This window comes from Helianthus annuus, chromosome 13 (genome assembly GCF_002127325.2).
Source record: "Helianthus annuus cultivar XRQ/B chromosome 13, HanXRQr2.0-SUNRISE, whole genome shotgun sequence".
NCBI classification, from domain to species: Eukaryota; Viridiplantae; Streptophyta; class Magnoliopsida; order Asterales; family Asteraceae; genus Helianthus; species Helianthus annuus.
Window position 1 is genome coordinate 131,244,753 of NC_035445.2, and position 21,946 is coordinate 131,266,698.

Sequence of the window (21,946 nt, forward strand, 5' to 3'; positions counted from 1 at the left end):
ACACTCCCATGATCTAAGATGATTCGCCTGAACCCAGTTCTCGAATCTATCTTTCCACCCGTAATATTCTTCGATACTCATCAATTTCGGGGGCTTTTGGGTGGTTCCCGTCTCGTTCTCTAAGTTCATGGCCTGAGCAATCGCAGCTGGAGTAGACGGAGTAGCGAACGCGTTGTAAAACTCTGAATCCATGATAACTTTGCACGTTCTTCAAAAACAGTGTCAAATAAGCAAAACCAGGTGAGTGTGCACAATAAGCGAAACTACAGAAGTTTACACAAGCGGAACTAGGGTTGTCAGAATAAGCGAAACCAGGATGATCAAACAAGCGAAACCTTGATTGTCCTTTGGAGCAAAACTTCAAAATGCACTTGAAGCGAAACTAAATGGTTCACAAAAGCGGAACCTTATAAGCGAAACTTTAGATTGTCACTTAAAGCGGAACCTTGAAGCGGAACTCTTGATGACTTTAAAGCGGAACCTCACTTATGGTGACACACAAGCAGAACTAGCACGCAATTTGAAGCGGAATCTCTGAAGAATGACCGAATTAGCGGAACTATGAAGTAGTTTGAAGCGGCACTACTCAAGCAAAACTCCAAATTGTCAGTTGAAGCGGAACCTTTCAAGCGAAACAATCAAGTGTCCCTTGAAGCGAAACCTAGTCCGAAGATCATTTGGTCCATTTTTAGTTCGTATTTTGGTCCAAAACTTTCCAGGATTTGTTAATGTCCAGTAACACACAATCTGTGAAATTTTGATCCAATTCTGATCGTCACAACTTTCTGAAATGATAAAAGAAGGTGTAGAAGCAAGAAAACAAGATGAAATCCAGCTAATTTCTGTAGAAAACCTCCTCCAAACTCTGATACCACTTGTAGGATCGAAGATTGACCCGAACGAGTCGTTCAGAGGCGTTCTTCTATGTTTCAGGTGCGGAATAACAAGAAACGTAGATAGAAATAGCTAGTTCTTCACTTAATCTACTGATTTTATTGACTTGACAACAATTACAGCTCAAACGTCACACCGGCAGCACCTCGGTATGGAATCCGTGATCGTTACAACTGATTTCGCTTATAGGATATATATAGGGTTCAGGTTTCGCTTCAAGTGACATGTTCACATAAGCGAAACCTTATGTGAACACATAAGCGAAACCATCTATGACCGTTCAAGCGAAACCTCTAGACACTGTCCTTATAAGCGAAACTAGCATTCTAAACATATACACTCGCCAATTTCTCGTAATACATGCCCTAATCTATACAATACAATGTAGGACTCGATCTAAGACGAAATCAACAGATGTAGTGCACCAACAAACTGCACCAACAAATCATTCTTTTCATCTCTCTTCAAATCAGGATACGCATGGTCTAACATCATCTGCACAAATCTGGGATAAACCCAAGTCTTGCTCTTTGAAGTGATATTTTATACCATGTAATGAAATACAATCTTTGAAAAGTTATACTTCTTATTCAACACAAGAGCTGTCACCATATTCATTTGATAGTCCCTCATCACATCGTAACCTCCCTTCCTGTGACTGAGAGCATGCAGCACTGAATGGATAAGAAACTTGTAAAGCCTTGGAAAACATGCTTTCAAGTAGTTGGCTTTGTTTAGTGGACCATTGTAACCCAGCCGTAACATGCATCCTTTTACCATCCTCTCTGGGAACTTCGTAGGAGAATCCTCATCATCAGGAAAGTTTATCACCTCTCGTACAAGCTGCTCTGTGATAATTATTGGTTTATCTTGGCCGTTTAAGCTCACAATCGAATTTATTGTCTTTTTTTCCTTGTCATATGTTGTGTTCTCCCAAAAACGCTCAATATGTGATCTGAATACCAAATGTTGATTCGTCAATGCTTTCTGAATCGATAACCATCCCATGAACTATAGAATCCCAGTGAATCCAGCCATCTTTGGTATATCTTTATCGTAAACACAACAACTGTTGTGTAGTGGATCAAATAGCACATTCGATGCCTGAAAGATACAACATAAAACCAAGTTAAACACTTTGAAAATTTTTCAAACCAAAACAACATTCAAACGAAATCATCTGATACGAAATAAATAGTTCAAATGAAATAACACTTCAAACGAAATCATACTTCATGCGAAATCATACACACAAACGAAATTACATTTCATGCAGAATGACTGGTTGAAGCGAAATCACAATTTAAAACGAAATCACAGTTCAAATGGAATAACCTTTTGATGCGAAATTACTTCTTGAAACGAAATCACCAATTGAAACAAAATGCTTATTTCATACGAAATAGGTCATTGTTTCGTTTGATATCCACTTTAATTTCGTTTGAAACTGACAAGATCAACAACAATGATTTTCATGAACTGATGATCAAATTGATGATCTGGGTTTGTTATATAGTTAATTCCAAGCACAAAGACATGTTTATTGTTCAATTTTAACCACAAAATCCTCCTAGATCTAAGTCCTAACATTCAGATCTACCGACTTCATACGAAATCAGGTTATTCAAATCAAATTGATACCCTAAACAAGATCTACAACATAATCCGAGCATACAGATATGATTATCGTCCGTTTTAGTTAACAATCAAACTCTAGATCTAAGATTTTTGTCCTGTTTATCACCGACACATATATCTGGGTCAAATTAACACAGTTTCTGATCTTTCCCATGATCTAAGATGTGCAAACCAAACTTAGATCTTGAATATGAACCACAAACAGGCAAGATTTCAACAAGAAATCAACGATTTTGTGTTTTCGCTCGAAATCGCTTTGATGGGATTTTTGAAACGAAATCAGAAGACTGGCTTGTTCAAGAGAAATACCTTGACTATTTATAGACGTGGTAATTTCGTGTGAAATAAGCACTGAGCTGTTTCAAGCAAAATCACATTTGAAACGAAAACATGGTTTCAAGCGAAATTATCATCTCAAGCGAAATTACCTTTTCAAGCGGTAACACATTTCAAGCGAAATTATGATTTCAAATGGAATTACTATTTCGTGTGAAATAGTTATTTCGTTTGAAAATGATAATTTTTCAAATTTTTTCAATTTTTTTTAACTTTTTGAGATTTTACCGACACACCCAGTTAACCAAGTCCAAGTTAATGACCTTGGTCAACTGTTTAGCCTGCCAAGTCCAAGTTAATGACATTGGCTGACCAGTTTATGAAGATGTTGATTTTCTGAAACAATTTTCAGTTCAAATTAATGAACTTTTGAACTTTCAAACAATTACCAATCACTTTTTTCTCAAACTTCTGCTTACCCAACCCTCATGATCCAAACATGTTCAGCAGACAAGACTTTAATCATTAGATTCCCAACATCCGTTTTCTAAAATAAGATGAAATGCAAATCTTTTTGGTTTTTATAAAATGCTAAACAAACGGACAATCTTTTTGGGTTTTTGATAAGCAACAAACTGTAAAGACAATATTTTTGTGAGCGTGTTAGGGGATGATATCAGCTTCCGACAAGATACGAGTACCGTTAAGCTTTTATTTCATACACAACATTAAAAAATTTGCTTTGATTGTTGATATAGTGATCCTCTTAAACTTTCACACAAAGTTCAATCTGTTCAGGATACGAATTTTTAGTGTTTTAAGATCTTGACTTTTACGCGTGTACCACCTCAGAATATACTCCCGTATCCAGATCACTATATTCAGTCTTACAGGTGAGTGTACACTAATGATATCTGTAATTGGGTGAATGCGAGACCGTGAGAGCTCAGGCTAAAACTTTCGTTCGTACAGAGAGATGACGGCTCAACTTTCGGTGGGTTCCCTTTGGGAATCTTTTTTACAACAACACATGATTAGCATTATGCAATGTTTCATCATTTTTTATGCTGAGGGGAGGCTTTACGAGTAAAGCTGTGCAGAGTATTATATGAGGACTAGGCTATTGCTTCCACAAAATTAGAAGTCCTGGTATAATACCCCAGATATCATCACGTACAAAGACCTAGTATGTCAGAAATAGGATCTTTCAAACGAGATTCCAGGGGTTACCTATATATCCTGGAGATGTTCCCCACGCAAAAGCAAGTTTTTATTTTATGTTTATATCCCAAACAAATCTACTAAATGTGTAAAAACCTATCGACACATCCTTTGCAAGACTTCTTAACACATTTTAACTTTACATATCTTTAGCGTACTGCATCTGTCTAGCTGATGTACTATCATTTCCCCTTTTTACACAAACTTTTTTTTTTTTCAGTTTTTCAATGTTTTTGGATTTTTCAGATTTTCTAATGTTTTTGGATTTTAAAATTTTATCATGTTTTTGTATTTTCCAGCAAACTTTCTCCCCCAAAAAATAAAGACATATTTTTGTGTTTTTGTTTTTATCAAATGCAGAAAATAAACTGTACAAAAAACTTTGACAACATGACGCGAATCACATCAGATCGTCGTCCTCCTCGGCTTCACATTCAACAACCCTCCCCGAAAGCAAATTTTTTATCCCATTTAATTCAAAAGATAGTTAAATCTCTTTTTGTCAAACGGTTTGGTGTAAAAATCAACCCTCTGTTCATCGGTGTGTATATGTTCGATTCGAATCAATTTCTTCTCGTGAAAATCACAGATGAAATGATGTCGAATTTATATATGCTTTGTTTTAGAATGGTGAACCGGGTTTTTTTGTTATGTTTATCGCTACTTCATTGTCCACAAATATAGGCGTGTCCAAGAACTGCAAACCAAAGTCTCGCATCTGCTGTTGGATCCAAAGGATCTGAGAGCAACAACTTGAGGCCGAAACGTATTCAGCCTCGCACGTAGAGAGCGCTACTGAGGTTTGTTTCTTGCACTGCCAAGTGACTAGTCGAGTTCCGAAGAACTGACAGCCTGCAGTGGTTGACTTAGCATTTTGCTTGCAGCTACCAAAGTCCGAAAGAGCATAACCTGTGAGTGAGAAGTCACCAGACTTAGGATACAACAAGCCGGTGCTTGGGCAGCCTTTCAAATACCGTAAAATGCGTTTCATGATCGTCAGATGTGACTGTCTAGGGCTAGACTGATAACGGGCGCATAAACACATCGGATACATAATGTCTGGGCGGGAAGCAGTAAGATACATCAAGGATCCAATTATCGACCGATACAACATCTCTTCCACTTTTTCCCCACTCAAATCTGGACAGATTCCGTGATTTTGAGCTAGGGGGTTGATGTTGGAGTAGATTCAGACATGTTAAACTTCTCCAGAACATCGTCCACGTATTTGGTTTGATGAATGAAGATTCGTTCAGGCATTTGATCCAGCTGCAGCCCTAGTAAGAACTTCATCTCCACCATCGAGCTCATTTCAAACTTTCTTTTCATCACCTTCTCAAAATCCTTACACAAATCATCATTTGTCGATCCAAAGATGATATCGTCGACATAAATCTGCACGAGCAATAGATGCCCTGCAACCTCTTTCGTAAACAACGTACTATAAACTGTCCCTCTGGTGAACCCGTTGGCCAGCAGATATTAGGAAAGCGTCTCGTACCAGGCTCTTGGGGCCTGGTGCAGCCCGTAAAGCGCTTTATCCAGAAGATAGACTTTGTTTTTGTGTACTGGATCTATGAACCCTGGCGGTTGTCCAACATACACTTCTTCTTTGATTTTGCCATATAGGAATGCAGACTTGACATCTAGTTGGTATACTTTGAATCCTTTCCAAGACGCGAACGCCAGGAAGATTCTTATCGCCTCGAGTCTAGCAACCGGTGCATACACTTCCGTGAAGTCAATGCCTTCCTGCTGACTGAATCCCTGTACTACCAATCGTGCTTTATTCCTTACAATCACTCCTCTATCATCCCTTTTACATTTAAAGACCCACTTTGTCTTTATCAGCTTCTGATTTTCAGGAAGATCTACCAATCTCCATACTCCCAACTTCTCAAACTGCTGCAGCTCTTCCTGCATAGCGTTCACCCAGCTTTCTTCAATTAAAGCTTCCTTATACGTTCGAGGTTCAACCTGCGAGATGAAACACTTTAGTGAAAAATCAACTTGTAAAGGAGCAACTGATGTATTAAAACAGGTAAGAGCTCTGTTGATCTGATTTCGCGTTTTTACACTACTCTGAAGATCACCGATTATCTGCTCTGAAGGATGATAAGACAAGGTTCTTGGCATAACATTGTCAGGCACATTCACTTCCGATTCCAAGTTCGTGATGTCTTGATCACCAGTGTGATCCACAGCTTCTGTCGTTGCAACATCTGGTTCCTCGTCAAAAGTCGGACCGGGTTCTGATTCTTTTGGGTCTTCGTGTGCCGTTCCACTCGGACCGGCCTCGTGATCATTAGTACCTACGTCGGGCTGAGAAACTACCAACGGTCTTGGCACTTGATCTTGTGACATAGATTGTTGCTGTTGGTATTATAGAACGAGTTCCTCAATACTTGGCTCAGTCGGTAGTTGGAAAGACTCCCAGAGTTTGTCATAATCGAAAAGCAATCTTTGTCCGGGAAGTTGTGGTGGAGGTGTAAACCTCTGACAATCGACATGCTGAACTTGAATTACCTTCCCAAGGCACGGAACGAACACCCTCTTCAGCGGGCTCGCATAACCTACAAAGAAACCCTCATTAGATTTTGCACCAAATTTACCATCTAGATCTATAAAAGTACAAGGAGATCCAAACGGTTCTAAAAACTTCAAATTCAGCTTATAACGATGAAGAAGTTCAAAACATGTTTTCTTTTTTTCACCGTGAGGACTCGATTCAGTGTATAGCACGCCGCTGCAACTGCTTCACTCCAGAAAAATATTGGCAACTTGGAACTGGCGAGCATTGTTCGAGCTGTTTCAATCAAGGTGCGATTCTTTATTTCAGCTACACCATTTTGCTGTGGAGTGTATGGTGCACTAAATTCATGAAGAATTCATTTTTCATTACAAAACTCGAGCATGCGATTATTCTTGAACTCCGTTCCATTATCACTTCGTATTCTTCTGATTGGCAATTTATACAACGTTTCCATCTTCTTGAATAAGATCATCAGTGAATCAAATGTTTGATCTTTCTTCTCCAGACACATCACCCAAGAAAATCTAGTGAAGTCGTTAGTGACCACCAGACAGTACAAGTCTCCACTGATACTTTTCACATTAACCGGCCCAAAGAGATCCATGTGGAGTCTCTCGAGCGGTATCCTGATTGAATTCAACAACTTCTGTGGGTATGTCTTCTTTGTCTGCTTTCCCTTCTTGCACTCTATACAATCATCATTCAAATGAAAATTTTTCAAATTTACACCTTCAACCAAATCATTGTGTACAAGAAAGTTCATTTTCCTAACATGAATGTGGCCCATCTTTCGATGCCACATTTTTGTTTCTTTTTCTGTTGCCTTTGTTTTTGTCACAAAACATTGTTTCTTATGATCAGTTGTTGTTGCGACGCTCATATCGAGTACATACAAGTCATTTTCTCGTGGAGCTCGCATCAACACCATGTCGTCAGGAATTTTAAGACCAGGTTTTATGATTAAACATTCATTTTTAGTAAAGTGTACTGTAAAAGACTTGTCACAGATCTGTGAGATACTCAGCAGATTGTTTTCAAGTTCGATGATATTTCACTTTGTCAAACGTGACGACTCCATTCGTCAGAGTTCCTTCACCAACTATTCTGCCACCCTGATTCCCTGCAAATCCAACATATCCTCCGTTGATAGATTTGACGTCATAGAGCAAAGCCAACATTCCCGTCATATGCCTTGAAGCTCCACTGTCCATGATCCACTTTGAGATTATCGACCTCGGAAGCCCCTGCATACATCACAGAAAATTCATTCAAACAATGAAGCCATTGATTTCTTTACCTTTGGAACACTGCCAAACACAAGATCACATGACACATCAACTTTCGGAATGTTAAAGATGACATTTGGAACATCAGTTTTGACTTTTGGTTTTAAATCTTCCTTCTTAATTGGTGAAAATTCCTCAAGTAGCTTGTCAAGTTCAAATTCAAGCTTGTCAACATCATTTTCAAAATTTCTTTATTCAGTTTTCAAAACATTTTCCATCTTCTTAACCTTAACTCTCATGTTTGCCACTTAACATAATGTGCACTACTTCCATCTTTTAATAATTTTTACCATACATTTAACTAGGTTAATTAGCCTAGTTATTTATTTCATGACGTGTCATATAGGAACATACGACAAATATAAACATTCGGATTTTGGGGCGTTACAGCAACAGAAGATCAGCATCCCCGCCTGTTACAATTGCGGAGTTTGGCATCGGGAATTATTTCTTTGATGTCAGTCTCACCAATGGGTATAATTTACCGATGCCTAAGATCCAATGATATTAGCAGGCCTTTAGGTAGTTACGATCCTGCGTGTAGATATGCCAATTACACTGTCAAATTTTGTCCTCTTGTTGGTGCATTTTCAACAATCAAAGTTGGCAGGCAACTCAACTACTATGACCAGCTTGTTTCCGTCAGTGGAAATTTCACATTAGGGTTCTTCGGTGAAGAGGATAAACTATACATTGGAATTTGGTACACTCGTGATGCTAAAGCAGAGAAAGTATGGGTAGCCAATCCCAGCAAGCCAATTATACCCACAGGAACCATTGCACTCTCCATTGACCCAGACCCAGACACAGGAAACCTGATAATCACTGCTGGAGGGACGACTCTGATGAATATTACTGATGTTCAAGCTGGTCCAACCCCAAACGTGACTGCAACGCTTGAAGACATCGGTAATTTACGTCTAATCAATGAAATTGACAAAAGGGTTTTGTGGCAGAATTTTGATCACCCCACCAATGTGCATTTACCGGGTATGAAGCTTGGGTACTACAGTATATGAGAACAAGACACAATTGGACCTTGACTTCATGGCTCAGCGATTATACTTTCGATTCGGGAACTTTTACTTTGAGCTGGGAACCCATTGATGAATCAAATCAGAGATTAATGATTCGTCGAAGAGGCCAACCCTACTGGACTAGTGGGTTTCTCGACAATCAAACATTCAAGTATATGTTCATTGTAGGTAAACAATTAAGTGTCACTTCTGTGTACAACAATCAAGAACAATATTTTAGCTACAAAGATGAGGATACAACCGATCCATTTCCCATGTGGATTTTGTCAGCGACAGGGCACATTAGAAAACATGATTTTTTTTTCAGATGCATTGACCCCTGAGTGGTGTTATGGGTACAACTCAATTTATGGTTGCATGGACTCAAGTCCCCCCCTGTGCAGGAGAGATAATGTTGCTTTTAGTTACCTCACAATAGAGTTTATTTCTCATAAGACTAGAAATAGTACTGATAATAACTCAAGCTTAAGCATTGGGTGAAGAGGAAAGAGAGGCTTGGATTAGGTTTCTGTTGTCGGGGTAAGTTTGGTTAGGAAAAAATTGATTTTAAAGTTTGTTGCTATGTTTAAGACTTGTAGTCGTGTAGTTATGTTTAAGACTTGTAGTCGTATGTTGGACCGCCTATTGTCGTATGTTGAACCACCTATGGTCATATATTGAACTTCTCTAACGATTGTTTGAAAATGTGCGTTAGTTTAATATTTTTCTAACTCATAGCTTGTTTAAATTAGATGGAATAAGTGTCGTTACAACATCTTTCCACTTCATATCAATTTATAATGTGTTTTAGATTTTTTATTAATAAAATAAAACCCGAATGTATCTTTTTTTAAATTAGTAAGTTTAAAATTCATTTTTAATCAAATTTGGTTTTTTTTTTTTTTTTTTTTTTTTTTTGGGGGGGGGTACTAGTTTAATTTTAAAGATTTTATTTTAAAAATATATGAATTTATGTGGGTTTTTATATTTGTTAATTTTAAAGGCTAGTTATGTCATTTTGCATAACTTAGGGGGTGTTTGGTGTTGCGTTTCAAAATATATGCGTGTTCAAAATAAATTTTGCTTTAAAACTGCATTTTGAAGGAAGATAATCACTTTTTCATCCAAACACTTTTTTAGATTATTTATGTTTTACAAACGCAATAATCAAATAATCACTTCAAAGCGTAATCCCAAACACCCTCTTAAATTCCAATCCATTAATAGTTATATTAACCGAACACATTATGGGATTTCAAAGGAATCCATCAAATTCCATTTCCAATTCCAATTCAATTCTATTCCATGAAACATGAAACGAACGCTACCTTAGTCTTTTCTCATGTGAATTATTTTCCCCCTGATTTTCAAACCGTTATAACTTTCTCATACTTTAATATTTAAAAAAATAATTATATGGTATAAACAAGCATTTAATTCTCTTTAATTCGAACAGTCTATCGCTATAGTTTTCGTAAAAAATTTACAAGATTTTGAATACTCATTAATTACGTGATTTTGAATACCAGTAGATCACTACGTAATTTTTTAATACCTATTACGTGATTACACATTCAATATGATTTGTTATAAACTAATGCTAATACAATTATTCTTATTATGTGATTTACACATTCAATAATAAGAACTTGATTGTGTATGCTTTATTACGTGATTAAATCTCCAATATACGACATTATGTGATTATTATAAGTTGATTCGGCTAATGTGTTGTATATAATTGATCCTTAATATATGGTTATACATGAAATATTAGGTATTCCATATGAAATATTATGTATTACATGTTTTGTTTTTACGTAATTACATAATCATCAGTGGGGTTTCACATGAGTACTATAATGAAATCACGTAACCATGAAATGAGTATTCAAAATCACGTACTCACGTATTAAGACATAGTCATCGATTATTACGTAATCACTTAGTGGGGTTTCACATAAAATACCATAATGAAATCATGTAATCACGTAATGAGTATTCAAAATCACCTAGTCACTTACTAGGTATGCAAAATCACGTAATCACGTAATGAGTATTCAAAATCCTGCATTTTTTAAGAAAGCTATAACAATAGGCTGCTCGAATTAAAGAGAATGAAATACTCGTTAATACGGTGTAATTTTATAAAAAAATATTAATGTATGAAAAAGTTATAATCGTTTAGAAATCAAATAGTAAGTGGGTTTATAAGTCAACAATGTTGGATTTTCCCCTTTTCTCTACTTGTTTTTAGTTGTGTAAATTCTGTATTTAAGAAACATTTAATCTCAATCATTAATCATAAAAAAGCTTTTTAGATAAAAGTAAAAAAAAAAACATTTTTATATAAAATAAATAAAAACATTTTTGCAAAAGATAAGAAATATTTTTTAAGTAAAATAATACATTTATACAAAACTAAAAAAATGAAAGATCTGTATAAATGCATAAAATAAGTTACCTAAATGCAAGTTTTAAATTTGAATGCATAATTTAAGAAAAAAGAGTCCAAATTATCGAAAACAAAAATTTCCAGCAATGTTAATATAGACGAGCGGTCCACGGTATGTAAAAATAAAATAAGAAAACGCAAAGTTGAACGCAACAAAATAAATTGTAATCGTCATTAACCATAAACCAAACGTTTGGTTTGGGTTTATGCTATCGATTTTGAGTTTAAACCGTAAACCAAATTGTATGGTACGGTTTCAAAATTTTGAAGCCAACCGATCATAAATTAAAAGAAAAACCGTATGCGAAACCAAAACGATGACCACTTTGGGTATCGTGAACGTTCATCTATGTGTGTTTCATTTATGCTTGTTAATATTCATTTAAATTTCTTTGTAGTTTCCATGAATAGCTCGTTTAGAATATTAACAAACAAACACGTTCATTTTCTAAACGAACGATCATGAACACGTGAATTAACCATTTTGTTTACTAACAAAAGATGTGAAAAATTTTAAAAACTCTATAAATATCCCTTTCAAAAAAAAATAAAACAATATTTGGAAAAAAAAGGTGTTTTTGTTAATAAGAAAAACAAACGTCATTTAAAAAATTAAAAAACAAAAATATGTTAAAATGTATAAAATAAATCGTTTAAAAAAAATACTAAAAGAAAAAAAACAAAGAAGTTTGAATTATATATATATATTTTTTTTGAACCGTCAACAAACTCAATCCCGAGCACTCTCGGGGCACCCGCTGGACAAACGGAGTACTCCGAGAGTAACCCGAGTCCACCACCAATTCCGGGGAAAACCCGGTAATCCACCCGCACGTAGGAACGACGGTGAAATTACCTGTAAAACTCGTTTGGCTCAAGGATCCAATACAGGTTTCCCTGGGTCTCTTATCATTGCCAACAATTCCTCACTCTACACCAAGTGGAAGTCAAACCTACATCTCTAAAGAGAAATGCAAGCCTTTCACCACTTGATTTAAAGATCATTGGCAAGCCTTTCACCACTTGTTACGAGAGTACGTTTAACAGTCTCGTAAATGAAGCCTTCATCGATGATGCTGGATCAAAAAAAAATTAACCTACACGGAGTTGACATTGGGATCCTTCAATTATTTACACAATGACAGCTGGTAGACTGACCCACACGGGATCCTCAATTATTCACACGACAGCTGGTAGACTAACCGGAGTTGACTTTGGGATCCTTCAAAATAACGGCTGGTAGGCTGACCGACATGGAGTTGACTTTGGAATCCTTCAATTAATCTTGTGTATCTCTCATTCTTAACCATCTTTCACTTCCCTGTTTTAAAGACTATATGCACATCTTGTGTTGGCTCTTTACACATCTCTTGTCAAGCTGTGAACTTGCAATTGCTTCATTTCATTTTTTTAATTATTACTTGATCCACGAACGAATATGGATGCTTTCTTGCAGCAGTTTCAACATCTTAAAATCCAACTAGAAGATATAACATCAGCCACCGACAACTTCAACGATGATAACTGTATTGGACGTGGTGGTTTCGGGAAAGTTTACAAAGGAGAACTGTCTCACTCTAAGGGACGAAGCACAGTTGCTATCAAGCGTCTGGATCCGAGGCATGGACAAGGAATACCCGAGTTCTTGAAAGAGATCACAATGCTTTCCCGTTACAGCCATAAAAATCTCATCTGTCTTCTGGGATTTTGTTACCATGGGGATGAGATGATCCTGGTGTACGAGCATGCATCTCGAGGAAGCCTTGATCGCCATTTAAATTCCCCGCATCTCACGTGGTTACAGCGTTTCAAGATATGCCTCTATGCAGCAGAGGGATTAAGTTACCTTCATGATCCAAGGGAGACACACCAAAGACTTATCCACTGTGATGTAAAAAGCGCCAACATCCTTCTTGATGAGCAATGGAATAGTAAACTTTCTGATTTCGGGCTATCAATAATGGGCCCCGCTAATGAGCAGCAATCGGTAATTGTCACCACAGCATCAGGTACCCCTGGGTACTGTGATCCGCAGTATGCAATGACACACACCCTAACAAAAGAGTCAGACGTATACTCTTTCGGTGTGGTCTTATTCGAAGTTTTATGTGGGAGGTTATGCTGTACATATAGCAATGGTCGTGTTGAGCAGAATTTAGTGCGAACGTGGATTGAATGCTATGAAGAGAAGAAGTTAAATGATATCACCTTTAAAGATACGACCATTGAACCATTGGAGCAGAGCGCTTTAGAAACTTTTTCTGACATTGCATATCGATGTTTGAAGGAATCTCGTGAAGATCGGCCAAGGATGGCTGAGGTTGTGACAGAACTTGCGACTGCGCTTGGAAATCAGAAGGTACATTATGTTTGTAGGATGTTAGCTTATTTGGGAATTTCACTAAATTCTTTAAAAGGCATAGCAAAAATCTTATTTTTCTCCTTCAAGTGTTTTTTCCCTTTACCGTTCATGAGAAAAAATTCAGTTGATTCACTATAAACACCAAAGAAATAAGATTGCGGAATGGATTAAAATGGAAATACACCAACGAATTGAAATGAAAATGTTTGCAGACGTCATATCAAGTATTAGAATTATAAACTTAATTATTACTGTATATTTATATTTATTAGGATGTTTTAGTTTATTACGTAATTAATTATCGAACCGAGATGCCGAATTGGTGGCACCGTTTCATGTTTCATATAACGGTTATTCCCGCCAAATTCCTACAACCGTCATCCTCATAGGTATATATATGTATTAACCGACAACTGATTTCTGTACCAAGAAGATATTCAAGAACATATCATTCCAATTCGTTTTTTTGTCTATTCTCTGTACAACACACACACAAACAGGAATATGACAACGATGACGATAACGACTTCCGCTAACAAAGTGGTATCAGAGCCACGGTTATACGATTCCGGGCACAACAGGATGAAGAACAAAAACAGAGGATATGGAGAAGGAGACGAATTCAACCCCGATCGCACAACTCCACGATCACGAATGTTCGCAAGAATGAAGCGAGAGATTCTAATGAAATTAGAAATCGAAATCGAGTTACTGGAACGAGAGGCGGAAGAAAGACGAGAAGAAACAACGGAAATAGAAATGGGAGATTTCAATTCTCATGGTGATGTAAACAAGGAAGATCACGGAAATGAAGGTATGAAAGAAAAGGAGATGTGTGATGATCATAAGAACAGAGAAATGGAACGAGAACGGGAATGGTTGGAAATCGGAGAATTACAATCAGAATTACACAATCCCGGGAAGAGACGGATGATAAAGATGAACATCGGACAAGGAAACGGGCGAGAAATAAACAATGATCCCGATTATATAAGTCCCCGATTACATGTGAGGAGAGACAACAATTTGCAATCATCGTCAACGACGATGATAGCATGTGAGCACTGTTCCGACGAGAGGAACGAACGACGAAGGAAGGATCTTACGAAGAAGCGATGTTACTATTTTCATGATATGGGACACTTAATTGCCTTCTGCAAATTAAAAGAACATGACAAGGCAACCCAGTTACTCAGGGAGGTCATCAACACTGGAATTCAACGAATGAGGGCAGAGTACGATTTTTCGAAGAATGGATCGTCGCCGGCACAGAACATGGATTATGGGCAGATATATGGCATTACTATTACAAGTTCAAAACGGTTCAAAAAGGAGCATTACGAGACTACGCTCTGTTCCATGGTTGTGACCGGAAGGGAATGGAAAAGCTTCACAAGCGGCGCAAATTTGATTTCAAACAAGTCAAGAAGGCTGTGGTGGAAGCATGCAACAACAAACCAATACATTACTCTAAACCTAATTAAGTTTAGGGGAGTGTATTAGAATTATAAACTTAATTATTATTGTGTATTTGTATTTATTAGGATGTTTTAGTTTATTACGTAATTAATTATCGAACCGAGATGACGAATTGGTGGCACCGTTTCATATAACGGTTATTCCCGCCAAATTCCTACAACCGTCATCCTCATAGTTATATATATGTATTAACCGAAACCTGATTTCTGTACCAACAAGATATTCAAGAACATATCATTCCAATTCGTTTTTTGTCTATTCTCTGTACAACACACACACAAACAGGAATATGACAACGATGACGATAACGGCTTCCGCTAACATCAAGTTGTGCACTTGCAATCGCTTTCCCACCCTTGATTTCTATAATAACTATTATTTGATTCACAAATATGTAGGTATTCTGGCAGCAATTTCAAGATCTTAAAATCCCGTTGGAAGAGATAAAATTAGCCACCAACCACTTCAATGTTGAGAAGAACTATATTGGAGGTGGTGCTTTTTGGAAGGTTTATAAAGGAGAATTGTCTCACTCTAAGGGCCGAGGCATGACTGCTATTAAGCGTCTTGATCCGAAGCATGGACAAGGAATCCGTAAGTTCTTCAAAGAGATCAGGACGCTTTCCCGGTACGAGCATAAAAATCTTATCTCTCTTATGGGATTTTGTTACCAAGAGGATGAGATGATCCTGGTGTACGAGTATGCGTCTCGTGGAAGCCTTGACCGCTATTTAAATTCCCCTCTTCTCACATGGTCAAAACGTATCAAGATATGCCTTGATGCCGCGGAGGGACTAAGGTACATTCACGATCCAAGGGAGACACATGAGAGACTTATCCACTGTGATGTAAAAAGCGCCAACATCCTTCTTGATGAGCAATGGAATGGTAAACTTTCTGATTTTGGGCTATCAATAATGGGCCCCGCTAATGAGCATCAATCGGTTATTGTCACCATAGCAGCAGGTACCCCTGGGTACTGTGATCCGCAGTATGCGATGACGCACACCCTAACAAAAGAGTCAGACGTATACTCTTTCGGTGTGGTCTTATTCGAAGTTTTATGTGGGAGGTTATGTTGTACATATAACAATGGTCGTGTTGAGCAGAATTTAGTGCACACATGGATTGAATGCTATGAAGAGAAGAAGTTAAATGATATCACCTTTAAATATACGACCATTGAACCATTGGAGCAGAGCGCTTTAGAAACTTTTTCTAACATTGTGTATCGATGTTTGAAGGAATCTCGTGAAGATCGGCCAAGGATGGCTGAGGTCGTGACAGAACTTGCGAGTGCACTCCGATATCAGAAGGTACATTATGTTTGTAGGATGTTAAATTATATTTGTAGGATGTTAGCTTATTTGGGAATTTCACTAGCTTCTTTAAAAGGCATAGCAAAAATCTTATTTTTCTCCTTCAAGTGTTTTTTTCCCTTTACCGATCATGAGAAAGAATTCAGTTGATTCACTCTAAACACCAAAGATATAAGATTGTGGAATGAATTAAAATGAAAATACACCAACAAATTGAAATGAAAAAGTTTGCAGACGTCGTGTCAATCTGTGCACTTGCAATCGCTTTCCCACCCTTGATTTCTATAATAACTATTATTTGATTCACAAATATGTAGGTATTCTGGCAGCAATTTCAAGATCTTAAAATCCCGTTGGAAGAGATAACATTAGCCACCAACCACTTCAATGTTGAGAAGAGCTATATTGGAGGTGGTGCTTTTTGGAAGGTTTATAAAGGAGAAGTGTCTCACTCTAAGGGCCGAGGCATGACTGCTATTAAGCGTCTTGATCCGAAGCATGGACAAGGAATCCGTAAGTTCTTCAAAGAGATCAGGACGCTTTCCCGGTACGAGCATAAAAATCTTATCTCTCTTATGGGATTTTGTTACCAAGAGGATGAGATGATCCTGGTGTACGAGTATGCGTCTCATGGAAGCCTTGACCGCTATTTAAATTCCCCTCTTCTCACATGGTCACAACGTATCAAGATATGCCTTGATGCCGCGGAGGGACTAAGGTACATTCACGATCCAAGGGAGACACATGAGAGACTTATCCACTGTGATGTAAAAAGCGCCAACATTCTTCTTGATGAGCAATGGAATGGTAAACTTTCTGATTTCGGGCTATCAATAATGGGCACCGCTAATGAGCAGAACCGGTTTATTGCCACAGTTACAGCGAGTACCCATGGGTACTGTGATCCACAGTATGCGATGACACACACCCTAACAAAAGAGTCCGATGTATACTCTTTCGGCGTGGTGTTGTTCGAAGTTTTATGCGGGAGATTATGCTATACACTTGATAGCAAGGGTCATGTTAAGGAGATCTTAGTGCCCACGTGGATTAAGAGCTATGAACAAAACAGGTTAAATGATATTATTTTTAAAAGTTCGAACAACGAACCAATGCATCAGAGTGTTTTAAAAATATTTTCAGACATTGCGTATCAATGTTTAAATGAATCTCGTGAAGATCGGCCAGAGATAGCTGACGTTACGTCAAATCTTGAGAGTGCATTCCAAATTATTTCATGTTCCAAAGAAGAATTGTTGTACAAAGGGGTTCTCGTTAGTGGCGGCAAAACGGTATGTAATTAGCTGCTATGTCTATAATATATTTATATATCACATGCCATCCTTAATTATATACACCTGATTTCAAATGTATATGTTCAAATAATTAGTAATTTGATCAACCAAGAATAAAAAAAGATGTTAGAATTTTAACATTCACTTACTAAATTCAACTTGTTTAATGGATGTACAGTGGTTTTCATTAAATAAGAAGGGAGAACACTGTGTGATGATATCTATTGCAGAATGTTTGGGTTCAAATGTCCAGCGTTTTAGCTTCTCGTCTGGATATAATGCAAGGTGACTTTTCTTGTTTCTAGCTTTTGAGAATATTTGATGAAGTATTCAACAAAACTCACTTCCTTTCACCTAGAATCACATACAATGTATCATTATATCTTACTATTCACGCAGATTTGCTCTGGGCTCCTACCTATATTTTTATGCGGATAGGGATGTCAAAATTACGCATGTAAGAACTCAATTCTTGTCACCAGGAATCACATACACGGTGAACCTTGTGTTCAAGTTTATGTACACAGAAGATAAAGGAAGATGTGAGCCTATATACCTCAAATACAAATTGAAAGGGGAGATTGAAAGTTCATTTTCACACCTTGCATGTCAGAGAGAAGATGGATGGTGGATGTGTGAATTGTATCAGTTTACTTGTTACCACAAAATTGTTCATCTTCAGATTTTGTTTGAGGGCTTCAATAATTTTAATAGCATACAAGTAGAAGGCATCGAATTTCAGTCCTTGGTGAATGTGAGATTACAAATAAAAGTTTGACTATTCTTGGACATCATAAATTAATAAATATCTTTTAATTTTCTTTTAGTGTCGCCACGATAACATTAGTTATTTTCATTGTAAGAAAACCCATATTAGTGATTAATTCAACGTCTAATATGGTTATGTTGTTCTACAGGTGGAACATACAGATGAGAAGCAACCCATATCAGATTCAGATTCAGATGCAAACTGGGAAGAAAAACTGCCAGCTGATTATGAAGACATAATGAAATGGTCAAAAAATAGCCTGCAATGGACAACCAAGGAGGAAGCGTACGCAATTATTCGCAAAGGCTTCTTAATCAGGGATGACAATATGGAGAGAGGCATTGTAAGTCCTTTTGTTTTTTCTCATATGTTGTTTTTGTGGAGCCTATGAACATGGTTCCACCAGCAGGGAGCATTATATATTAATTGCTAATATATTTATATTCTTCTACAGCTGGAACATGATGCAAATTTGGAAGAAAAGTTGCCAACTGATTATAAAGGCATAATGAAATTGTCAAAAATAAGGCTGCTATGGAAAAGGATGAAGAAAGCATACTCAAGTATTCACAGAGAGTTCTTAATAACTGATAGCCAGAAGAGGGATATTGTAAGTCTATTTATTTCTTTTTCCTCAAATGTAATTGTTGTGGATTCTACGAGCATGCTTCAGAGGGAAGGAAACATTACTCAATTGCTAAATATATTCATATTATTGTTTGACAGTGGTTTTCTCTAGACAAAAATGGAAAGAAATGTCATACGATATCATCAAGAAAGGCTGGCATATGGAGGTCGCACCAGGATATAATGTCTTTTCCCGAATCAAGGTTCTTTTATATCTTCCCTTCACTTTTCTTGTATTACCATCTTTCATAAATTTTTTATGTGTAAGATGATTTTCTAACATTTCTTAGATTTGGAGAAGCCGTTCTCTTGGATTCTGACTATATTCGCATTAAAACTGAAGTCAAGTCCCAACTAGTATCATCTGAAACAATATATGCATGTTACCTTGTCTACAAATTACCAGAAGATCAATCTGGATTTGAGGCTCCTTTGGTAGTGGAAGACAACCAATGCGATTCCGGAGATAAAATTTGGTATATCTATTTAACGAGTCCTCAAACTCCTGTTATTAGACCAAAGGCTGGTCAAAACACCCACAACCCACTCAATTGGTGGAAAATAAAAGGTCTTCCACAACAAAGGAACGATGGATGGATTGAAGTGCAAATTTGGGAATTGCGTGCTGCTGCTACAATCAACATGGATCTTAAGTTGAGAAGTTCTGGCTGGAAGAAGTTTAGTGGGCTTGTTATTGAAGGCATTGAGTTTAGACCCATATAGATATCTTTTTTGTAATGGACAAGATTAATTGTAAACACAATATTTTTTTTCTTATTTCTATTTGAGTGGGAGTACATTTTGAATCCTATTTACTTGAAAGAAGTCTTTCTATGATGCTAACAAAAGAAGAATATATGATCACACAAAAAAAAAAAATTACAATAATGAAGTTTTATTAATGGAAAAACCAAGAGGGTTGTAGAGTTGTATTATGATTTCTTTTAACTAAATTCATTCACTTTACTAGAACCTTTTGGAGACATAACATAAGTTCATTTCTTTATTTACAGATTTTATAAAAATTAATTAATTAATTTCATTTGCATGATGGTTCTACATATGCGCTCGCTCACTAATTCTTTCAAAATCTTATTGATTTTGTTATGATTCCATTTTAACTATTTTATTTAAGAAATTCTCATTTAATACGTGGTTTTTTTTTTTTTTTCATAAGATAGAACTCAACTTTGGACATCTGATAGGATTTAGGATCTAGGATCTGATTCTGATTAATAACAATGGATAGAAACTGGAAGAAGTAACATAAACTGAAACTAAAATTGATACGAGAAAGATGATCCAATTGGATCTTACAAACTCAATAGACTAACACTTAAGCCCTCTCTCTAAGCCAAGCTACAGCCCTAACTACTAATGTATCTTCTTACCCCCTGCCCCAAGGAATTATTGACACATATTTATACTATAGTATTTACACTTCCCTCCTCCTAGATTAGACAAATGACACTTAAAATCTAAACTAGAATATGATCTCTATCAATACTTCCTCCTAACACAAGTCTTGTCCTCAAGTCTTCGTAGAAGAGCCCACATCAGTGTTAATGACCCCATCCGACTTAAAAACATCCATTTGCTCCAATGGAAAATGCAGCCCATCGGAACCATCCAATTCATCATCTCCTAGCAACATCACACGAAGTTTACCCTTCGGGCATTCATGAGCTAGACTATATTGCTGACCACATTTATAACACAACCATTTCTTCCGACGTTCCTCCCATTCGGTGCAAGATAAATAACGGGTGCCACGATCACGGTAAACAGCTTGGCCCAAAGTAAGAGGTGGTGGTACTTTGGAAACAGTACCCACACTATTCATAGATCCTTGAGCCCACAGATTTGAACTCCGCATGGCCCAATTAAAGAAGCCCAATCCCATAACCGATCAATGAGTACCCCCGAGTACCCCTGGTGCTGAACATACCGAAAACGAGTTAATGACGCGGTATCAAGATTTGGCTGGAGCATCGATTCCACATCCTTGGCTAAGTAAATCGCATCCCATCCCGATTTAGGGCGATGTAATAGCACCCACTTCTTCGTATCATCCTGCAATCCAGCCACAAAATACCCTAAGGCTTGAGATTCTGGTAAGCGAGGGACCAAGGTCAATAGGTATTCGAAATCATCAATATAATCATAGATAGAATCCCTATCACACCCTGATTTTCCAGTGGGCCCGGACTTGGGGTTTATGTGTGAGAAATTGATATAGATATTCACAATAACACAACAGAAGTCTTGGAAGTATAAAATAATTATTATAAAGTACAAATTCCAAAAGTTCAAAAAAATAATATATAGACAAAGTGTACTAAAAAATCCACATGCGGATCGAATATCAAATAATATAAAGACTAAGTGTCCTAGCGGGAGTAACGATGCTCTTTTATGACACAAGCGCTAAACGATTACCAAAAAAAACATCCGGGTGGCTTTCCTCATATTGAGGCGTGGGAGGTGGTTAGAAAGCATCAGAAATGGTCCTCGGTTCCGTTGTTGGGTGAAGAGAAGAGTGGTGGTTCATGGCAAAAAAAGAAAGTCATCGGATTCGGGTAACTACCAAGCGGGTACACCGAATACCGAATTCACTAGTGATATACCCGGCATAAATGTAGACCCATCTCCAAGAAGGCAAAAAAAGAAAGATAAAGGACCCGCAACATCGAGCGAAAGGTCAATTGGTATGTCTGACAAGCTCCAAGAATATAAATTTATTAAACAATAATTGGTGGACATTAAAAAGAAACGA

General features: G+C 37.1%; 1 protein-coding gene across 4 annotated transcripts; it reads left to right on the plus strand.

Moving 5' to 3' along the window:
* Positions 1–12,621: 12,621 nt before the first annotated feature.
* Positions 12,622–19,947, plus strand: LOC110898700. Of its 4 annotated transcripts, none has more exons than XM_035982501.1 (9): positions 12,622–13,678; positions 15,559–16,476; positions 16,797–17,771; positions 17,953–18,059; positions 18,174–18,231; positions 18,692–18,886; positions 18,998–19,153; positions 19,270–19,373; positions 19,461–19,947. In XM_035982501.1, the coding sequence occupies exons 1-9, from the start codon at positions 12,758–12,760 to the stop codon at positions 19,891–19,893; spliced, it is 3,867 nt and encodes a 1,288-aa protein (XP_035838394.1). In that variant the 5' UTR covers positions 12,622–12,757; the 3' UTR covers positions 19,894–19,947. The 4 variants fall into 4 exon arrangements, with proteins under 4 accessions (XP_035838394.1, XP_022001215.1, XP_035838395.1 ...); XM_022145523.2 differs by having other exon boundaries at positions 12,623–13,678; positions 18,174–18,528; XM_035982502.1 differs by having other exon boundaries at positions 12,624–13,678; positions 16,405–16,476; positions 18,174–18,528.
* Positions 19,948–21,946: the final 1,999 nt, after the last annotated feature.